Here is a 17,017-nt window from a genome sequence, read left to right on the forward strand (position 1 = left end):
GGCCTGTCATCAAACAGTAGCTTTTCCCTGAGGGGCTAGCTCCTGAGACACAACACAGCCCAGCCTGGAGCCTTTCTCAGAACATATATTTACTGAGTTTCAATTGCTTTTCTTTTACCCCCTCCTCTAGCTGGGTCTGCTCCCTATGCTGCAGTGGGGAGGGGCAGCCTCTGGCTCTGTTTACCCAGTGAAGAAAGTCACTCCTCTGTGGGCAGAGCTTTCTCCGCCTGGGAAGGGCAACTTTCCCCTGGATGGAACTGAGCCCAGCAGGTGAGGTTCTTTTGACCTGTTGAATGGCTCATATCATCTTCCAAGGCCTGAGTTACTTGCTAGCTGCTCTGGCCAGGCCTTTGTCAGTATCAAAGATGGTGTTTTTCTCTGGTGGTAGGGGAGGGGCTACCTTCCCATCACTGCTCTATGAGAAGGAGTGACAGTGTCTTGGGGGAACTCACTCCTTTCCCTTGATTTCCTGGTGGCCCACAGTCTGCGACTGTCTCTGGTAAGCAGAATGAAGATTTCTGCTACTTGTCAATTCTTGCTGGTGGTGAGTAGAATCCACCTGCACACTGCCTCTGGCACCTTTGTCCCACGCGCTCTCTCTGTGCTCTCTCTGTTGATCTTACCGCCACCGTGAACACCGGCAAGTGCTCAAATCTGTGTCCTTAACCAAGCTGCCTGAATTTTTCCTCTCTGACAAACTCTGTACTATGATGGCACACTTGGTGTGACTCTCTAGCCTTGGACTTTTCACTGGAACACTAAAACTGATTTCTATGGGAAAGCTTGTTTAGTCCCCAGCTTCTCCTCTGCCATCTTCTTAGCATCCTCTACATTGTTTTTTAAGAACACTTTTTTCTTATTTAAATATTTTTATTAGTTTTTCATGATTTTGTTATATATGGTTTCTATTCTGTAGTTACGTTTTTCTAAATATTTCTTTTATATTCTTGTCTTAGAATCATTTGATAGCTATTAAATATTCAGATTTTCTAAATGTATTTGAAAATCGGCTTTTGAATTTTTATTTATAAATCTCATGTCCATTTTTCCTTTCTCTTTGGTGAATAAATAGCATGCCTTTTTTTCTTAATTTATTTTCCTGAAAATATCAGGCAATTGAGATTTTATGACCTACAGATAATAATTGTCTAAAGGATATATTTAGAGAATTTTATAGCTTCCTCAGTTTTCCTTTTTGTCCTATGGTTAGCCAGTATTCCTGTAATTTATGAAATATCTCAATCAACTGGAGTTTTAGGTGTGCAATCCAGATTAATATAGAGATAAAATATCCCCATAACAATTTTTTATTTTGTTTTATTGTAAAAATGATGTACAGAGGGGTTATAGTTACATGAGTAAAGTAATGAGTGCATTTTTTGTTGAGAAATGTTATCCCCTCCTTTTTTTCCCTACTATCCCTTACCTCCCCCACCTACCCTACTCCTCTCCCCCCATGAAGTTGTAAAGTTCATTTCCAAGATAGTGTCTTATAAGTCTCATTGTTGCAATGGATCATCCTGTGTCCTTGTTTCAGCCTTTTGTTATTCCCTTCCTCTCCCAAGTTAGATAAATGTATATACAGGATACACGGTACAAAACTCAAAGGATTTTGTTTCTTGATATGAGTAAACCATAGAGAACATCTTTGGGTTTTTTTGTCTAAATTCCTTGTTTCATAGTTTTAAATGTGACATTATTAGTTTTCTTTCTTCTTTACCCAACTTTGTGCATATTATGTTGCAAGTTATTTGCTAATATGATTTTAAAATTCTTAATTGTACAAAGGGTTTTCACGGTGACATTCTCATACATCAATAAAGTATACTTTGAATTCTCCTCTATTATTATTTCTTGTCTCCCCTCATTTGTTTGGTTTTTTGTCGGTTGTGGTGCCTAAACTCTGGGCCTGGGTGCTGTCCCTCAGCTCTTCAGGTCAAGGCTGCATTCTACCACTTGAACCACAGCACGACTTTAGGCTTTTTCTGCTTATGTGGTACTGAGGAATCAAATCCAGGACCTCATGTAAGGCAAGCACTCTACCACTGAGCTACCATCCCAGCCCTGTTTTAAACCAATTTTTGTTGTCTGCTATGGGGCTTGTATTCAGGGCCTAGGCACTGTCCCTGAGCTCTTTTGCTTCTGGTTTTTGAGTGGTTAATTGGAAATGAGTGTCATAGGGACTTTTCTGCCCAGGCTGGCTTCAAATTGTGGTACTCAGATCTCAGTCTCCTCAGTAGCTAGGATTGCAGGAGTTAGCCACCAGTGCCCAGCTTAAACCAATTTTCGACAAGCTTCGTTATATTATTTTCATCCATGCATAGAGTACTTTGATTATAAAATCACTCCCATTACCTTGTTCTTTTCCCTCTTCTCTCCCATGGGATTCACTCTCTAAGCTGTCATTGTTTTGTACTAATATTAACTTCCTCCTCTTTTTTTTTTTTTTTGTCTAGATTCCATATAGGAGAGAGAACATGAAATATTGGCCTTTTTTAGTCTGGCTTATTTTGCTTAATTTGATGGTCTCAAGTTCTCCCCATTTTTCTGCAAATTACATAATTGTATATTTCCTAACGGCTAAAATACTTTATTGTGTATATTTCTATATTCATCTATTATTGGGCACCTAGGCTGATACTGTAGTTTGGTTTACATGAATAATGCTGCTGTATACACAGTGTAAAGGTATCTCTACTGTATGCTGACTGTTGTATTTCTCCAGCTATATGCCCAGATGTAGTATAGTAAATTATACAGTAGTTCTATTTTTTTTTTTTTTTTTTTGGGTCCGGTCGTGGGGCCTGAACTCTGGGCCTGGGCACTGTCCCTCAGCTCTTCAGCTCAAGGCTAGCGCTCTACCACTTGAGCCACAGCGCCACTTCCGGCTTTTTTTTCTTTTTGCTTATGTGGTGCTGAGGAATCGAACCCAGGGCCTCAAGCATGCAAGGCAAGCGCTCTACCACTGAGCCACCTTCCCAGCCCAGTAGTTCTATTTTTAGTTTCTTGAAAACTTCTATACTATTTCCATAGGGGCTAAAGTTTATATTTCTACCAAAAATGTGTAAAGGTTTCTTTTTGTCCTCACACAGTCACCAATAGTTCTTGGTTTTTGTTTTCTGGGTGATAGGAGTAAGATAAAATTCATTATCATTTTGACTTATATTTCTTTCATGTCTAACATGAAATGAATTAAACAAATATTTCTTTATGCATTAACTGACCAAATAAACTTGGACTCCTTTTGAGGCCTATTTGTTTAATTCATTTGCCCATTTATTTTGGATTACTTATTTTTGGGTGTTTAATTTTTGGTGCTCTTTATGTGTTCTGGATATTAATCCAATGAATCATTCAATGAATAGCTGGCAAATATTTTCTCCCATTCTGGAGGTTTTCTTTTTATTCTGAGAGTTGTTTCCTTTGCTGTTCAGAAGCTTTCAATTTGATGCAATCCCATTTGTCAGTCCTTGCCTTTATTTCCTGAGCAATTGGAGTCCTATTTAGAAAGTTTTTGCTTGTGCCTGTATCCTCACATATTTTCCCTATTTTTTACTGTAGTCATTTCCAAGTTTTAGTTCTTACATTAAGATCTTCAATTCAGCCGGGCGCTGGTGGCTCACGCCTGTAATCCTAGCTACTCAGGAGGCTGAGATCTGAGGATAGCGGTTCAAAACCAGCCCGGGCAGGAGAGACCATGAGACTCCTATCTCCAATAAACCACCAGAAAACCGGAAGTGGCGCTGTAGCTCAAGTGGTAGAGCGCTCGCCTTGAGCTGAAGAGCTGAGGGACAGCGTCCAGGCCCAGAGTTCAAGCCCCATGACTGACCAAAAAAAAAAAAAAAAGATCTTCAATTCATTTTGAATTGATTTTTGTGTAGAGTGAAAGGGGTCTAGTTTAAGTCTGCATTTGGATATTCAGTTTCCTTATAACTGTTGTTGAAGAGGCTTTTGTTTTCAAAATACAGTTTTGTCCCCTTGGTTGACGATCAAAATACTGTAATCATGTAGGCTTAATTCTGGGTTCTGTATTCCATGAGTCTATGTTTGCCTTTGTGCCAGCAGCATGTATTTTGGTTAGTACAGTGCTATAGGATAATTTGGAGTCAAATATTATACCTCTAGTATTATTGTGTTTTTACCCAGAATTGCTTTGGCTTTTCAAGGTCTGTTGTGCTTCTATATGAATTTCAGGATTGATTTTTTTTAATCTCTGAAAAATATTATTGGTATTTTGATGGTGATTGCATTGAATCTGTAAACTATTTTCTGTATTATAGTCACTTTCACAATATTAGAAGGTCATTCCATGTTACTGTGCTTTCTTTAGTTTCTTTAAATTTTTATCATTTTCATTGTAGGAGTTTTTCACCTTGATTAGGTGTATTTTAATTATTTAATTTTTTCTCTATTACATTATTATTCTGGCTAAGATTCTAAAGCACTCTATATAATGCTTCAGTGAAAATGGTTTCAGTTTTTCCTTGTTTAAAATTATTTTAGAAATAGATTTGTCATATATAGTCTTTATTATGTTGATGCACATTCCTCTTCTTCAAGGCTTTTATCAAGAAGGGATAGTCAATTTTGTCAATGGCTTTGTCTGCATCTGTTGAGAAGGTCATGTGTTATTTATCGTTGGTACTGTTTATGTGCTGTATATCAGGTAAAAATTTGTATCTGTTAAGCCATCCTTGAATCCTTAGAATGAAAACAGTCTAATCATGGCATATGAAATATTTATGTTTTTGAGTTTGGTTTAGTAAATGTTTTTTTTTGTTTGTTTTTTGGGGGGTCCGGTCGTGGGGCTTCAACTGTGGACCTGGGTGCTGTCCCTCAGCTCTTCAGCTCAAGGCTAGCGCTCTACCACTTGAGCCACAGTGCCACTTCCGGCGTTTTTCTTTTTCCTTATGTGGTGCTGAGGAATTGAACCCAGGGCCTCAGGCATGCAAGGCAAGCGCTCTACCACTGAGCCACCTTCCCAGCCCTAGTAACTGTTTATTAAGAATTGTCATTTCTGCCAGGTGCCAGTGGCTCACGCCTGTAATCCTAGCTACTCAGGAGACTGAGATCTGAGGATCGCAGTTCAAAGCCAGCCCAGGAAGAAAAGACCATGAGACTTCTATCTCCAATAAACCACTAGAAAACCAGAAGTGGTGTTGTAGCTCAAGTGGTAGAGCACTCACCTTGAGCTGAAGAGCTGAGGGACAGCGCCCAGGCCCAGAGTTTAAACCCCATGACCGACAAAAAAAAAAAAAAAGAGTTGTCATTTCTATGTTCATCAAGTAATTGGTCTATTTTTTTTTTCCTTGTATACTTATAGAGTTTTGGTATAAAGGTAAAACTGGGTTCATACTCTTCATCTTTTCATTTAATGGAATGGCTTCAGAATCATTGCTGTTCTTAAAATATCTTATAGAATTTAGCAGCTAAGCTCATCATGGACTTTGCTTTGTTGAGAGACTGTTCCTCAGTTTTATTGCTGCTATAGATATGTTTAGTTAGTTTATATCTTGTTGGCTTGATTTTAGTATGTCACATGTATCTAGGAATTTATGCATTTCTTTTAGATTTTCTAGTGTATTAGAATATTTGATTTCAAAGTATCCCCCAATTATCTTCTAAAGTTTATTGATATTTATTGGGATATTCCATTTCTCATTTCATTTTTTTCTTTTCTTTTTTGATACTCAGAGTCATACTTGTTAGACAAATATTTTATTGTTTTTTTTTGTTTTTTTTTTTGTTTTTTTTGTTTTTTTGGGGGTCCAGTCGTGGGGCCTGAACTCTGGGCCTGGGCGCTGTCCCTCAGCTCTTCAGCTCAAGGCTAGCACTCTACCACTTGAACCACAGTGCCGTTTCCGGCTTTTTTTTTTTTTTTTTTTTTTGCTTATGTGGTGCTGAGGAATCGAACCCAGGGCCTCAGGCATACAAGGCAAGCGCTCTACCACTGAGCCAACTTCCCAGCCCTAGACAAATATTTTAGTATTGAGCCATATCCTAACCTTCTATTTCTCATTTCTAATTTTGTTAATTTGGGACTTTTCCTATTTCTTTTGATTGATTAAAGGCTTATTGATCTTGTTTATCCTTTCAAAGAACAAATAATTGTTGAATTGATTCTTTGTATTGTTATTTTAGTGAATTTCATTGATTTCTGCCTTGATCTCATGATTTCTTTGTATCTGCTGATTTGGAGTTTGGCTTGTTGATATTCTAATAAGAATCTAAAGTGTATCACTATGTTATTTATTTGAGATTTTTCTGATTTTTTTAAATGTAAGACATAAAAGCCAAAAACTATTTTTATGTATGTGTCTGTCTTAGTGCTTGAACACAGGACCCTGGACACTGTTACTGAGCTAACATTGTAACCTTTAAGCCACAGCTTCATATCCAGCTCTTTTTTGTTTTGTTTTTGGTAGTTCATTGAAATTAAGGGTCTCAAGGACTTTTCTGCCCAGGCAGGCTTCAAACTGTGATCCTCAGATAGCAGCCTCCTGAGCAGCTAGGATTATAGGCATGAGCCACTGGAACCCAGCTAAACTTTTGTTTTAGTGTTGCTTGTGCTGGATACCAATTGTTCTGGTATGTTAAGCTTTTTTCCCATTAAATTATAGGAATTTTTAATTCATATCCCCTTCCCCATTTCTTCTATGAATGCTAATCATTTCTCTTGATATTGATTTCTATTTTATTCCATTGTGGTCTGATATAATATACCAAGTTACTTCAAGTTTCTTAAGTTTGTTAAGATTTGCTTTATGTCTGTTTTAGAGAAAGTACCATGAGCAGCTGAGAAGAATATGCATTCTGCTGCTGATGGCTGAAATGTTCTGTAGATTTCTCATAAGTCCATTTGATTTAGAATGTAATTTAATTCTGAACTTTCTTTGTTGATTTTTTTGTTTTATGAACTATCTGTAGTTGAGAGTGTAGTATTAACATTAAACTACTATTGGTATAGATATATCTCAACTTTCATGTCTATTATTGTTTTCTTTCTTTAAAAAATTGAGTGTGCCCATGTTTGTTGTGTATGCTTATAGTTGTTATATTCTGTTCCTTTTGTCTATGTAATGACCTTTTTTTCCTGACATTTTTAATATGAAGTCTGATTTGTGAGATATGAGTGTAGCTGCTCCTACTATTACCTTCAGCTTCTATTTTCTTGGAAAAGTTTATTCTTACCTTTCACCTTAAGTATGTGTTTGTCTTTGCCAGTTCATGATAGGGTTTGGTTTAATCCAGTGGCCAGTCTATGTGTTTTGATTGGATAGAAAGACTATTAACTGTCAGAGTTATTATTGAAAGTTATATTGTAATTCATTTTATTATTTTTGTAGTATTTGATTCTTCCCTATTCATTATTTGCTCACTCATCTGGTGACTTATTCCTTCCCATATTTTCATGGTTATGTTTATCTTCTGTGTGTAGGATCATTTGAGATAACTTCTACAATGCTGTTTAGTGGTCATGAACTTTTGTGTTTTTTTCATGGAAAGTGTTAATTTCTCCTGTAGTTATGAAAGATAACTTTGCTGACTATAACTATATAAAAAGGCAATTGTTTTCTTTCAGAACTTGAATACAACATTCCATGCTCTCCTTTCTTTTATAGGTTCTGTTGAGAAATCTGCTATTCTTTTGATGGGTTGCCTTGATAAGTAATTTGGTGCTCCTCCTTTGCAATATTTGATATTCTTTCCTTGTTCTATATTCCCTATGCTTTAATAATAATATGCCTTGGGAAGATTACTATCTCATATGTTTAAAGTCTTAAAAAGCCTCCTAGACCTGCATGATCATCTCTTTTTCAAAGTTTGGAATATTTTCTGCTACTAACTTACTGAATCTGTTTTCAAGCCTTTGGTTTTATGTTCATAGTTCATAGGTTTGGTCTTTTAGAGGTGTTTTACAGGATCTTAAACTTGATTTTTTTTCCTTATCTGGATGTCTGAATGTTCTAAAACATCTTTCTTTAATCCCCAATAGTATATCCTCAACTTGATCCAGTCTACTAAAGAGGCTTTTAACTGAGGTGCTTATTTTTTTTATTGGTAAAGGTTGGTACTAGGGTTTGAACTTAGGACATCACACTTGTCAGGTATGTGGGTTTACCACTTGACCTATGTCCTCAGACTCTTCCCACTGCCTCTTTTGGCTTTTTTTTCTCTTCTTATGTTTAGGTCCAAGACTGGGACTTGAACTTGTACCTGCCACTTTTGCTCATTAGCTAGCCCTCTACCTACTGAGCCACACTTGCAGCCCCTCGCTTTGATTATTTTTTAAATAGAATCTTATACTTAGTCCTGGTAATAGCTTTAGTTTACGGTCCTCTTGCCTATGCCTTCTTTTAACACTAAGATTGTAATTCTAAGCCTTCATGTACAGCTTGAGATTTTTATTTGCCTTAACTGATCTTTTTATTCCATAAGTTTAATTTTCTTTACCAGAATTTATATATCTTTATTGAATTCCTCATGTCTTGTGTTGTCTTGTGGTCTATTAGTATTCACTCAAGTTGTATGTATTCTTGAATTTTTCTTGTCATTTTTATAATCAATTTGTTACTTATTTAAGATTTTTGCCTATGAGGCTGGGAAGGTGGCTCAGTGGTAAGTGCTTGCCTTGCATGCATGAGGCCCTGGGTTCTATTTCTCAGCACCAAATAAGCAGAAAAGGCCGGAAAGTGGTGCTGTGGCTCAAGTGGTAGATTGTTAGCCTTGAGCTGAAGAGCTTAGGGTCAGCACCCAGGCCCAGAGCTCAGGCCCCACAACTGACCAAAAAAAAAGAAAAAAGAAAAAAGATTTTACCTTTTTCAAGATTGTTGTTTGTTGCTAAGGAGTTGTTGAGTTTTAGAGAGGTCATATTGCCTTTTTTTATTTTTTGTTTTTCTTTTTTCCAGTCCTGGGGCTTGAACTCAGGGCCTGGGTACTGTCTCTGAGCTTATTTTGCTCAAGGTTAGCACTCTACTACTGGAGCCACAGTGCCACTTCTGGGTTTTTTTCTGTTCATGTAGTACTGAGGAATTGAACCCAGGGCTTCATGCATACTAAGCAAGCACTCTACCACTAAGGCACATTTCCAGCCATTGCCTTGTTTTTTCATATTTCTTGTTTCCTATTTCTATATTCGAATTTGCACATCTGGTGCTAAGTGGTTGCTTAGAGATTGTAACCACCTCTAATTCTCCACTTGAAGTATTCATAGTGTTCATGATGGACAGTGTGGTGCACAGTCTGAGGTAACATTTCTTACTATCAGCTGAATATATGCTCAGCAGCCAATCATTGCCCTCATATTTCAGGACACCAGCCCTGAACCTCAGCCCTGTTCAAACTGAGGTAAACTGGCTGGAGTCTGTTAGAAGGTTGGTTGCTTGCTGTTGGATGCTTTCACTTCTTTGTATGCTGGTAACCATTGTTGGAAACAGGGGTAATTTACTGGCTATAGACCAAGCAGGTTCACATTTGCCCCACAAACTTCTCAGTTTGTATTTCCAGGGGTGGCAAGCTCCCAAACTCAAGTGTGTCCCCCAAATATGGCAGAGAATATGGGAGGCAGACACTGACTTCTGTTCTGGCAGGGGGAAAACTGAAGAATTGAGTCACTTTTCCTGCTGGTCTCAGTGCTTTCAGACCCTGCCCAGTTTACCTCTCTTCATGGAGAAAAGGCTGTGGAACTAATATTGTTCAAAGAGCATTGGCCTAAGGTTTTGAGTCCTTCCTGGCAACAGACCCTTGCTGGGAAGCTGTTCCCAGAGGCAGCTCTTAGTGTTTTCATCTACTGCCCAGCAATTCACATTCCCTTCTGAAGGAGAAAGCTATGACTATCATATGGTTCAAAGAGCTTAGACTCAGGGTTCTAAGTCCTGCCTGGTAACAGCAAACCCTCACCAACATACTGGTCCTAATATTTTCAGAGGCTGCCCAGCAATTCACTTTCCCAGTAGGGTTTGCAGAAGTCACATAATTGAGAGGAAAGGCTGGACTTAGGACTTTCCAACACACTTGTAAGCCACATGTAACCAGGAAGCCAGTCCCGAAAGCCAATTACTATACCAACCATGAACTCAGTTCTTTGTTTCTGCCATTATTCTCAGGTAGTAAGATTTGCTCCTAACAAAGGAGGGCAAAGTCTCTACCCATTATTCCCTTGGTTGCCTGAAGTCTCCATTGTTTCTTACAGCAGGATCATACCTGAGCCTTGTTTATTGCTGTTTTTCACAATGTCCCAGAGTAGTTTGGTCTTAGGTCTCCATCCCAAAATGCTATCTTGCTAGAGCAGTCAAAAGACTAACAAAATGTCTTTTTTTTTTTGGGGGGGGGGAAGGGAGAGAACGGGCAAAGCTAGCCTTCTACAATGGAGTAGTAAGTCTCACAAAATCCTGAACTGTGTTTAAGTCTTGCAGGTAATGTGGACTTAATGCTACATCTAGAATTATAAGTTTGTCTCTAAGGTTATCTGGATTACCTTGTTGCTGTGTCTTCAGGTCCACTCACTCCTGGGGAGCTGGGGATAGGGCTTGTGATTACTTTGTTTTTCCATTTTTGCTTTATTTCTGTGTTGTTTTCAAATTCGTTCGCAATTTCCAGTGTTCTTCCTTTCTCTTTAAAATATAGTGTCTTCTTTGTTACTTGTTTTTCTGTCATGGAGTCACATTTACAATCTGCCATCTCACCTCATCTCCACTGATCTGATTTCTTCTTCTTGCTGCAAAACACTTACATATACTAGTACCTTTAACATAAAGCCTACTGGGAGTTCAGGACCAACAACTCTGTGTTTTGATATGAATAGCAAAATATCTATATACTATCATTTTTCCTTAAAACAGAAGCTCTTAAGTATAATCTTGCAGGTACTTGAAGCCATTCTTGGGGTCTTTGAAGTTGAAATTATTTTATAATAATAAGTACATAGTAGAATTTTTCAGATATCACCTGATTTACTTATGTATACTTGTGTTTTAAAACTCTTAGGTTGGGTGTGGTAACTCACACCTGTAATCCTAGCTATTCAGTTGAAATCAGAAGGATCATGATTAGAGGCCAGCCTGGGCAAAAGACCCTATCTCAGCCAAAAAAGCTGAGCATGGTGGCACATGCTTGTTATCCCAGCTATATGGGAATCATAAATAAGATCATAATCCAGACTAACCTGGGTCTTATGTGAGACCCTATTTGAAAGATAATAAAAGCAAAAAGGTGGGCCAGGGGCTTGTCTCAGATGGTAGATAGAACAGGCGACTGCTTTGCAAAGCCTTGAATTCAGACATTTTTACCACCAAAATAACTCTATAACTTTCTTAGCTTTTTTGTTGTTGTGTTAATTGTGGGGCTTGAACTTAGGGCCTGGGCATTGTCCTGAGATCTTTTGCTTAAACACTTTACCACTTTGAGCCACACTTCCAGTCTCTCTGTGGTTAATTGAAGATAAGAGGCTCATGGGGACTTTTCTCCAGGTTGGCTTTGAACCACAATTCTTAGATCTCAGCCTTTTGAGTAGCTAGAATTACAGGCAAGAGCCCACTGGCACCTGGCAACTTTCTTAGGTTTAATTTAGAAATCAGTAAATTATAAATGACAGCTATAATCTATATATAAATAAAAGTCCTCTCAGTTTCTCAATAATTTTTAAGAATATAAATAGAACCTGGAGCTGAAATAGTTTGGGAACTTGTGGAAACAAAGTATTTAATATCTTGAAGATCATTTCTTCTTCTTTAGTCATCAAGATCCTGAGAAATTTGGCTTGGAGAAAATGCACAGGATGATTCTTGTCTGGGTAGTTCCCCTCAACTTGAAAGTATCTAGGAACAGATTCAAAGTACAATTAAAGTAATTACCTAAGGTTCAGATTCAAAGTACGATCATAAGTAATTACTTAATGGACTAACATTTCCCAGGTCTAGTTGAGGTATGATCATTTATAAAACAATCTAGTGCTTGTATTATTAAGGGAACCTAGGTAGAACTTACTCCTAAGTTTTACTTCCTATTATGTCATTCCAATTTAAGCAGGTAAGACAACTCTGCTTAAAAATCAGTGATCTTATTATTCAAGACACATTGTATTCATTAATTGCTTTGTTGAATGGCAACTCCTTTGTACAACTACTAGAAGATAATTTTTTTTGTCAGTCATGGGGCTTGAACACTGGGCTTGGACACTGTCCTTGTGTTCTTCAACTCAAAGCGAGCACTGTACTACTTGAGCCACAGCACCATTTGCATTTTTTCCTAGTGGTTTATTGGAGATAAGAGTCTCACAGACTTTCCTGCCCGGGTTGGCTTTGAACCGTGATCCTCAGATCTCAGTCTACTGAATAGCTAGGATTATAGACATGAGCCACTGGTGCCGGCTTGAAGATAATTTTTTAATAGTGGTCTTTTTAAAAAAGGATGATCTTGATCTGGGTGCTGTGGCTCACCTAGCTTCTTGGGAGGCTGAGGTGAAAATTAAAGCCTGAGGCCACTTCAACTAATATATGTGAAACCCCTTCTCAGCCCATAGCTGGGTAAATTGGTGTGTATGTGTTTTTCTAGCTACATGGGAGGCTGAAACTAGGAGGATCACAATATCTGTCATCCCAGCTATATTAGAAAGCCTAAAAATAGGCAGATTTCCATCTAAGTACAAGCTCAGGCAAAAAGTAAGACTCTACCACAAAATAACCAGTGCAGAAAGGGATAGAGTGTGGTTTAAGTGGTACAGTGCTGTCTTCGCAAGCATAAGGCACTGCGTTCAAGCCCCAGTACCACAAAAAATAAAAAAAGATTTATGTTCCTCTTTAGCCACCAGTTTTCAACCAAAGACTAGCAGGTATCTAGAGTACAAAGTTTTGTTTCATTTTTAGGGTTCATGCACATCAGAGAAACAATGAAATGAACATAAACCTGAATAAGCACATTATCACATCATTTTTAAAAAGGGCAAACTCCTATTTGGAATAATAGTAACCTTTTTTCAAAGGAAATACATTTAAAAAGTAGACGTTTGTATACTTCAAGCTGATTTAAATTGAGGCAGAATCTCTTTGGGTGGAGAGGGGGCTGCTGATCCTGCGGCTTGAACTTAAGCTCTTTTGCTCAAGCCAAGCACTCTCACTTGAGATACAGTGCCACTTTCACCTTTTTTGGTAGTTAATTGGAGATAACAGTCTCACAGACTTTCCTGCCTGGGCTGGCTTGGAACCACAATTCTCAAGTCTCAGGCTCTTGAGTAACTAGGATTACAGGTGTAAACTACTGGCACCTGGCCAGAGTATCTTTAATTCGTAAATGACTGCTATAGAAAATTTCCTATTGTATTTATATTTTCTCTTGTTTTGTTTTTTTTTCATTCTATAGAGTATCTATAGAATCATTTAAGCATGGAGCCCTGAGAGAACAACTAGCTAACTTGGCCACAAGACAAAAGAGCCTTTTGCTTGCAGCAAAAAGGCAGAAAATAATAAGACAGAAAATTCAAAGCTGTAAGAATGTGACATCCTTTTCTTTAAGAACATTGCCATCCGGTTCAGACATCTCTGGTAAAAAGGACAACAAAAAGCTTACCAGTCTGGAAAATTCAGTGCATCTCCAATCTGATTCACTTTCTGCTGTCAACCTTGCCTGTAGAAGCATGCAAGAAACATCATTGTCCCTGAAAACTTGGAATGATAGCCAAAATGCTAACACTTGTCTAAACCCAGAGGTAGTAAGAGAAGAAGAATTTTCTGGAACTGAGATGAATTCTAAACGAATTGTCAATAATTCTATGTTAGATGACTTACCAAAATCCAGACATTTGGATGGCACTGATAAGATTGAATTACCATCCCAAACTGTTGCTTTTATTGCTCAAGCAGAAAATTCACAAAAAGAAAATGATCTTACAGAAGCTATAGCCAAAGACCATGGATTGTATACTTCGACCATAAAATATGGCACATTAAGTATTTCAGAGTACACAAGCATACTTTCTCAAAATGATGTCTGTCCCTCAGCTGTTGACAGTAACTATGACACTTCCCAATGTGATCCAGAAAGAAGAAACAGGAAAACAGCTCCCCACCAACTATCTGGAGGGGTATCGGAGTCCCTGGCACAGCAAAGGGTTGCTGCCCTAGGCACTGATGCTGCACATCAGATGAAAACATACCTTAAAAAGCCATCTTCTGCTGTTCCACATTTAAATAACACCCAAATCTCTCCTACTTCTGGGTCTGGCAACCAGCATACTACGAAAAAGCCTTTAAACTATACCACAGCTCCTAAAAAGAGAAATATGCAGATAAAAGATTTGATATTACTAGGAAGAATTAACCCAGGAAATAACATTCTGGAATTCAAAACACAGGTATCCTATTATTATTTAAAATCATGCAAGTTTTATAATAAGTTAATGTTGATGTAACACAGTTTAAGCATTTAGGGAAATAGGATCTGGATAGTCTTCCAGAATGGACAGACATACCATTATATTATTAACAAGTGGAATCATACTTCTAAAATCACCCAGATACATTTTAATCGTAAACATCTGTGGATTTTCAACTAGTCCAGGCTAACCATAAACTCAAACTTCCTCCCTGTACCTCCTCAATGCTGTGATTACAGAAATGAACCACTATACCCATTATGAGAAGTTTTGTTTTATTGATGACTATTAAGACTAGCTGGTTTCTTATATTCACATCCTGGCTTTCTTTATTTACCTTCTACCTTCTGCCTATTTAAGGAGATATATTCTTCCTAAATAATAGAAGGTTCGGAAATGCATAACTATTGATTTTTGTCTGTTTCTTTCATGACTTGTATTTATTTTTGCCTCTTTTTTGTGCCTTTCTTTTTCTTTCTTTGAGCTTTGAACTAAGCACCGTACACTTGCTAGGCAGACACTCTCTGACTTGGGTTAGGCCCTCAGCCCTTTTTGTTAGTTTTCAGGCATAATCTTGTATTTGTTGCCCATGCTGGTCTGGATCATGATCCCCTCCTACTTGGCGTCTCTCATCTAGCTGGGATGACAAGCATACACCATCACACCCACATTTTTTTATTTGAAAAGGAGGTTCACTATCCATTTTTCTTAGTTGGCCTCAAATTTTCCCTATGTCTACCTCCTGAAATAGTTTTTGTATTTTAAGTGCTATGTTTAGAATTGTTATACTTTTTTGATTCATTGACCTCTTAGCATTATAAATGTCTCTGTTTATATCCAGCAATAGTTTCGTTTTATAGTCTATTATTTATTTTTTTTTGTGGGGGGGGGGGTCCAGTCGTGGGGCCTGAACTCTGGGCCTGGGTGCTGTTCCTCAGCTCTTCAACTCAAGGCTAGCACTCTACCACTTGAGCCACCGTGCCACTTCCGGCTTTTTTTCTTTTTGTTTATGTGGTGCTGAAGAATCGAATCCAGGGCCTCACGCATGCAAGGCAAGCGCTCTACCACTGAGCCACCTTCCCAGCCCAGTCTATTATTTATTATACCAGTATAATTTTCCAATTCTCACATGATTGCTGTTGATATGATATATATCTTTTTACCTCTAATTTACTTACCTGAATATTTCCTGTATATATTATATAGTTGGAGCTTGTCTTTTCATCTATTCTAACAATATCCACCTTTTGATGAGGTTATTGAATTCATTCACATTTAATGTTATTTGAATTTGAGGTCTTTTTTTCCTTGATATTTGGATTTAAACTCAGGCCCTCATGTTTCCTTAGCTTGATTGCTCAGCTGATTCTCTGCTAATTGAGCCACGCCTCCATCCTTACATTTGCTGGTTTATGGATTTTTCTGCCTGCCTTGGTTTCAAGCCATAATCCTCTAGATCTCAACCTCCTGAATAGCTAGGATTTCAGGCATGAGCCATGCTATGTTTTATTTGCTCCCTCACACTGAAATTTGCCTTTTAAAATGCTGGATACTTTTCTTTTCATATATACACTGGAAATTTGTTATGGAATATACTTAAATTACTGGGAAACAGTTTGATCCTTTTGGGTCTTATTTTTAAGCTTTGTTAAACAGAACTGGAACAATGTCAAATGTAGGACTATTTCCACTATTTCCAGTACTGAGACATGATTCTTCCATGTACCCTACTGATGCCCCATCAGATTTGAGGGGTTTTTTTCCTAGTCTTGCTATGAAGAAGAAACCCTGTTCCCTGCCCTGTGAAAGTTCCAGATATAATTACTTTTTGTACTCTCATGTGGTTCTTTAGTCTAGCCCTGGACAATTTCCTCACACATATATGCAGACTACTGCTCAGTTGAATAAGAAAAACTTTATATTCAACTTTATATTCCTTATATTAAGAGGAAAACCTTTTAATAAAGAGAACCTTGCAAAGATCTAAAGTTTTCTCTCTTTCTATTTCTCTGTTCTTCAGTACTTTGTCCTAGTAATTCTCACTTCCTTTGTCTTTAAACACTTAAGGAATACACAGGCTTTTCATGGATTTTCTTTCCTTGTACCATGATATGGAAATTTTCTCAAGGCAGTAAGTTGGAGCAATGTAGAGCCCTTCACAGTAAGTTCTCCCACTTCAAAAAGGCCACTTTGTGGCCTGATATTTGGCATCTTGTAAACTATTGTTTTATATATCTTTCATCAGTTGTTGGTTATGTCAGGTGTAAATCTTGTCTATACTATTTTATCATGGTCAGGAGCAGAAATTCACACATTTTAGCAATTTTTTTCTTAATTTTTATTTTATTTTTTTATTTCAGGAGACTATCCACAAAGCTAGTGTTTTATTGAGTGGTAAACTTCAGGTAGAAAATGGTCAGATTTATTTAACTCCAGTGACCTGGCTCAAGGATCTTCTGGGAGATGACATTTACGTGACCTGGTATTATGCTTGGAGTAAGGTACGTTAGTCTTGAATTTATCTTTAACTCATACTCAAATGCAAATACACATTGTTTTTAGGATAAGACAACTTTTTAAAGAAACCTGGCAGATCTCTGAAGTAGTTTTTATCCTCACATGTATCCTTTCTTCTGTATGTTACTTGCT

General features: G+C 37.7%; 1 protein-coding gene and 1 long non-coding RNA gene across 4 annotated transcripts in view; one reads left to right on the plus strand and one right to left on the minus strand.

Annotated features, from left to right (window-relative positions):
* The window catches only part of LOC138834389 (ankyrin repeat domain-containing protein 31-like), a 110,208-nt gene that overhangs the window by 82,254 nt on the left and 10,937 nt on the right, over window positions 1-17,017 (plus strand). For all 3 annotated transcript variants that reach the window (XM_070033022.1, XM_070033023.1, XM_070033024.1), the window contains 2 exons: window positions 13,357-14,347; window positions 16,729-16,869. In XM_070033022.1, coding sequence (XP_069889123.1) covers window positions 13,357-14,347; window positions 16,729-16,869 — 1,132 coding nt within the window. The remainder of the gene's footprint in view (window positions 1-13,356; window positions 14,348-16,728; window positions 16,870-17,017) is intronic.
* LOC138834391 (uncharacterized) lies at window positions 11,747-14,253 on the minus strand. The gene is made up of 3 exons (XR_011374091.1): window positions 14,150-14,253; window positions 13,564-13,620; window positions 11,747-11,816 (listed from the first exon to the last, which is right to left on the minus strand). It is a non-coding gene; the product is annotated as an uncharacterized lncRNA (long non-coding RNA).

This window comes from Dipodomys merriami, unplaced genomic scaffold (genome assembly GCF_024711535.1).
Source record: "Dipodomys merriami isolate MVZ:Mamm:240054 unplaced genomic scaffold, mDipMer1.0.p SCAF_213, whole genome shotgun sequence".
NCBI lineage: Eukaryota > Metazoa > Chordata > Mammalia > Rodentia > Heteromyidae > Dipodomys > Dipodomys merriami.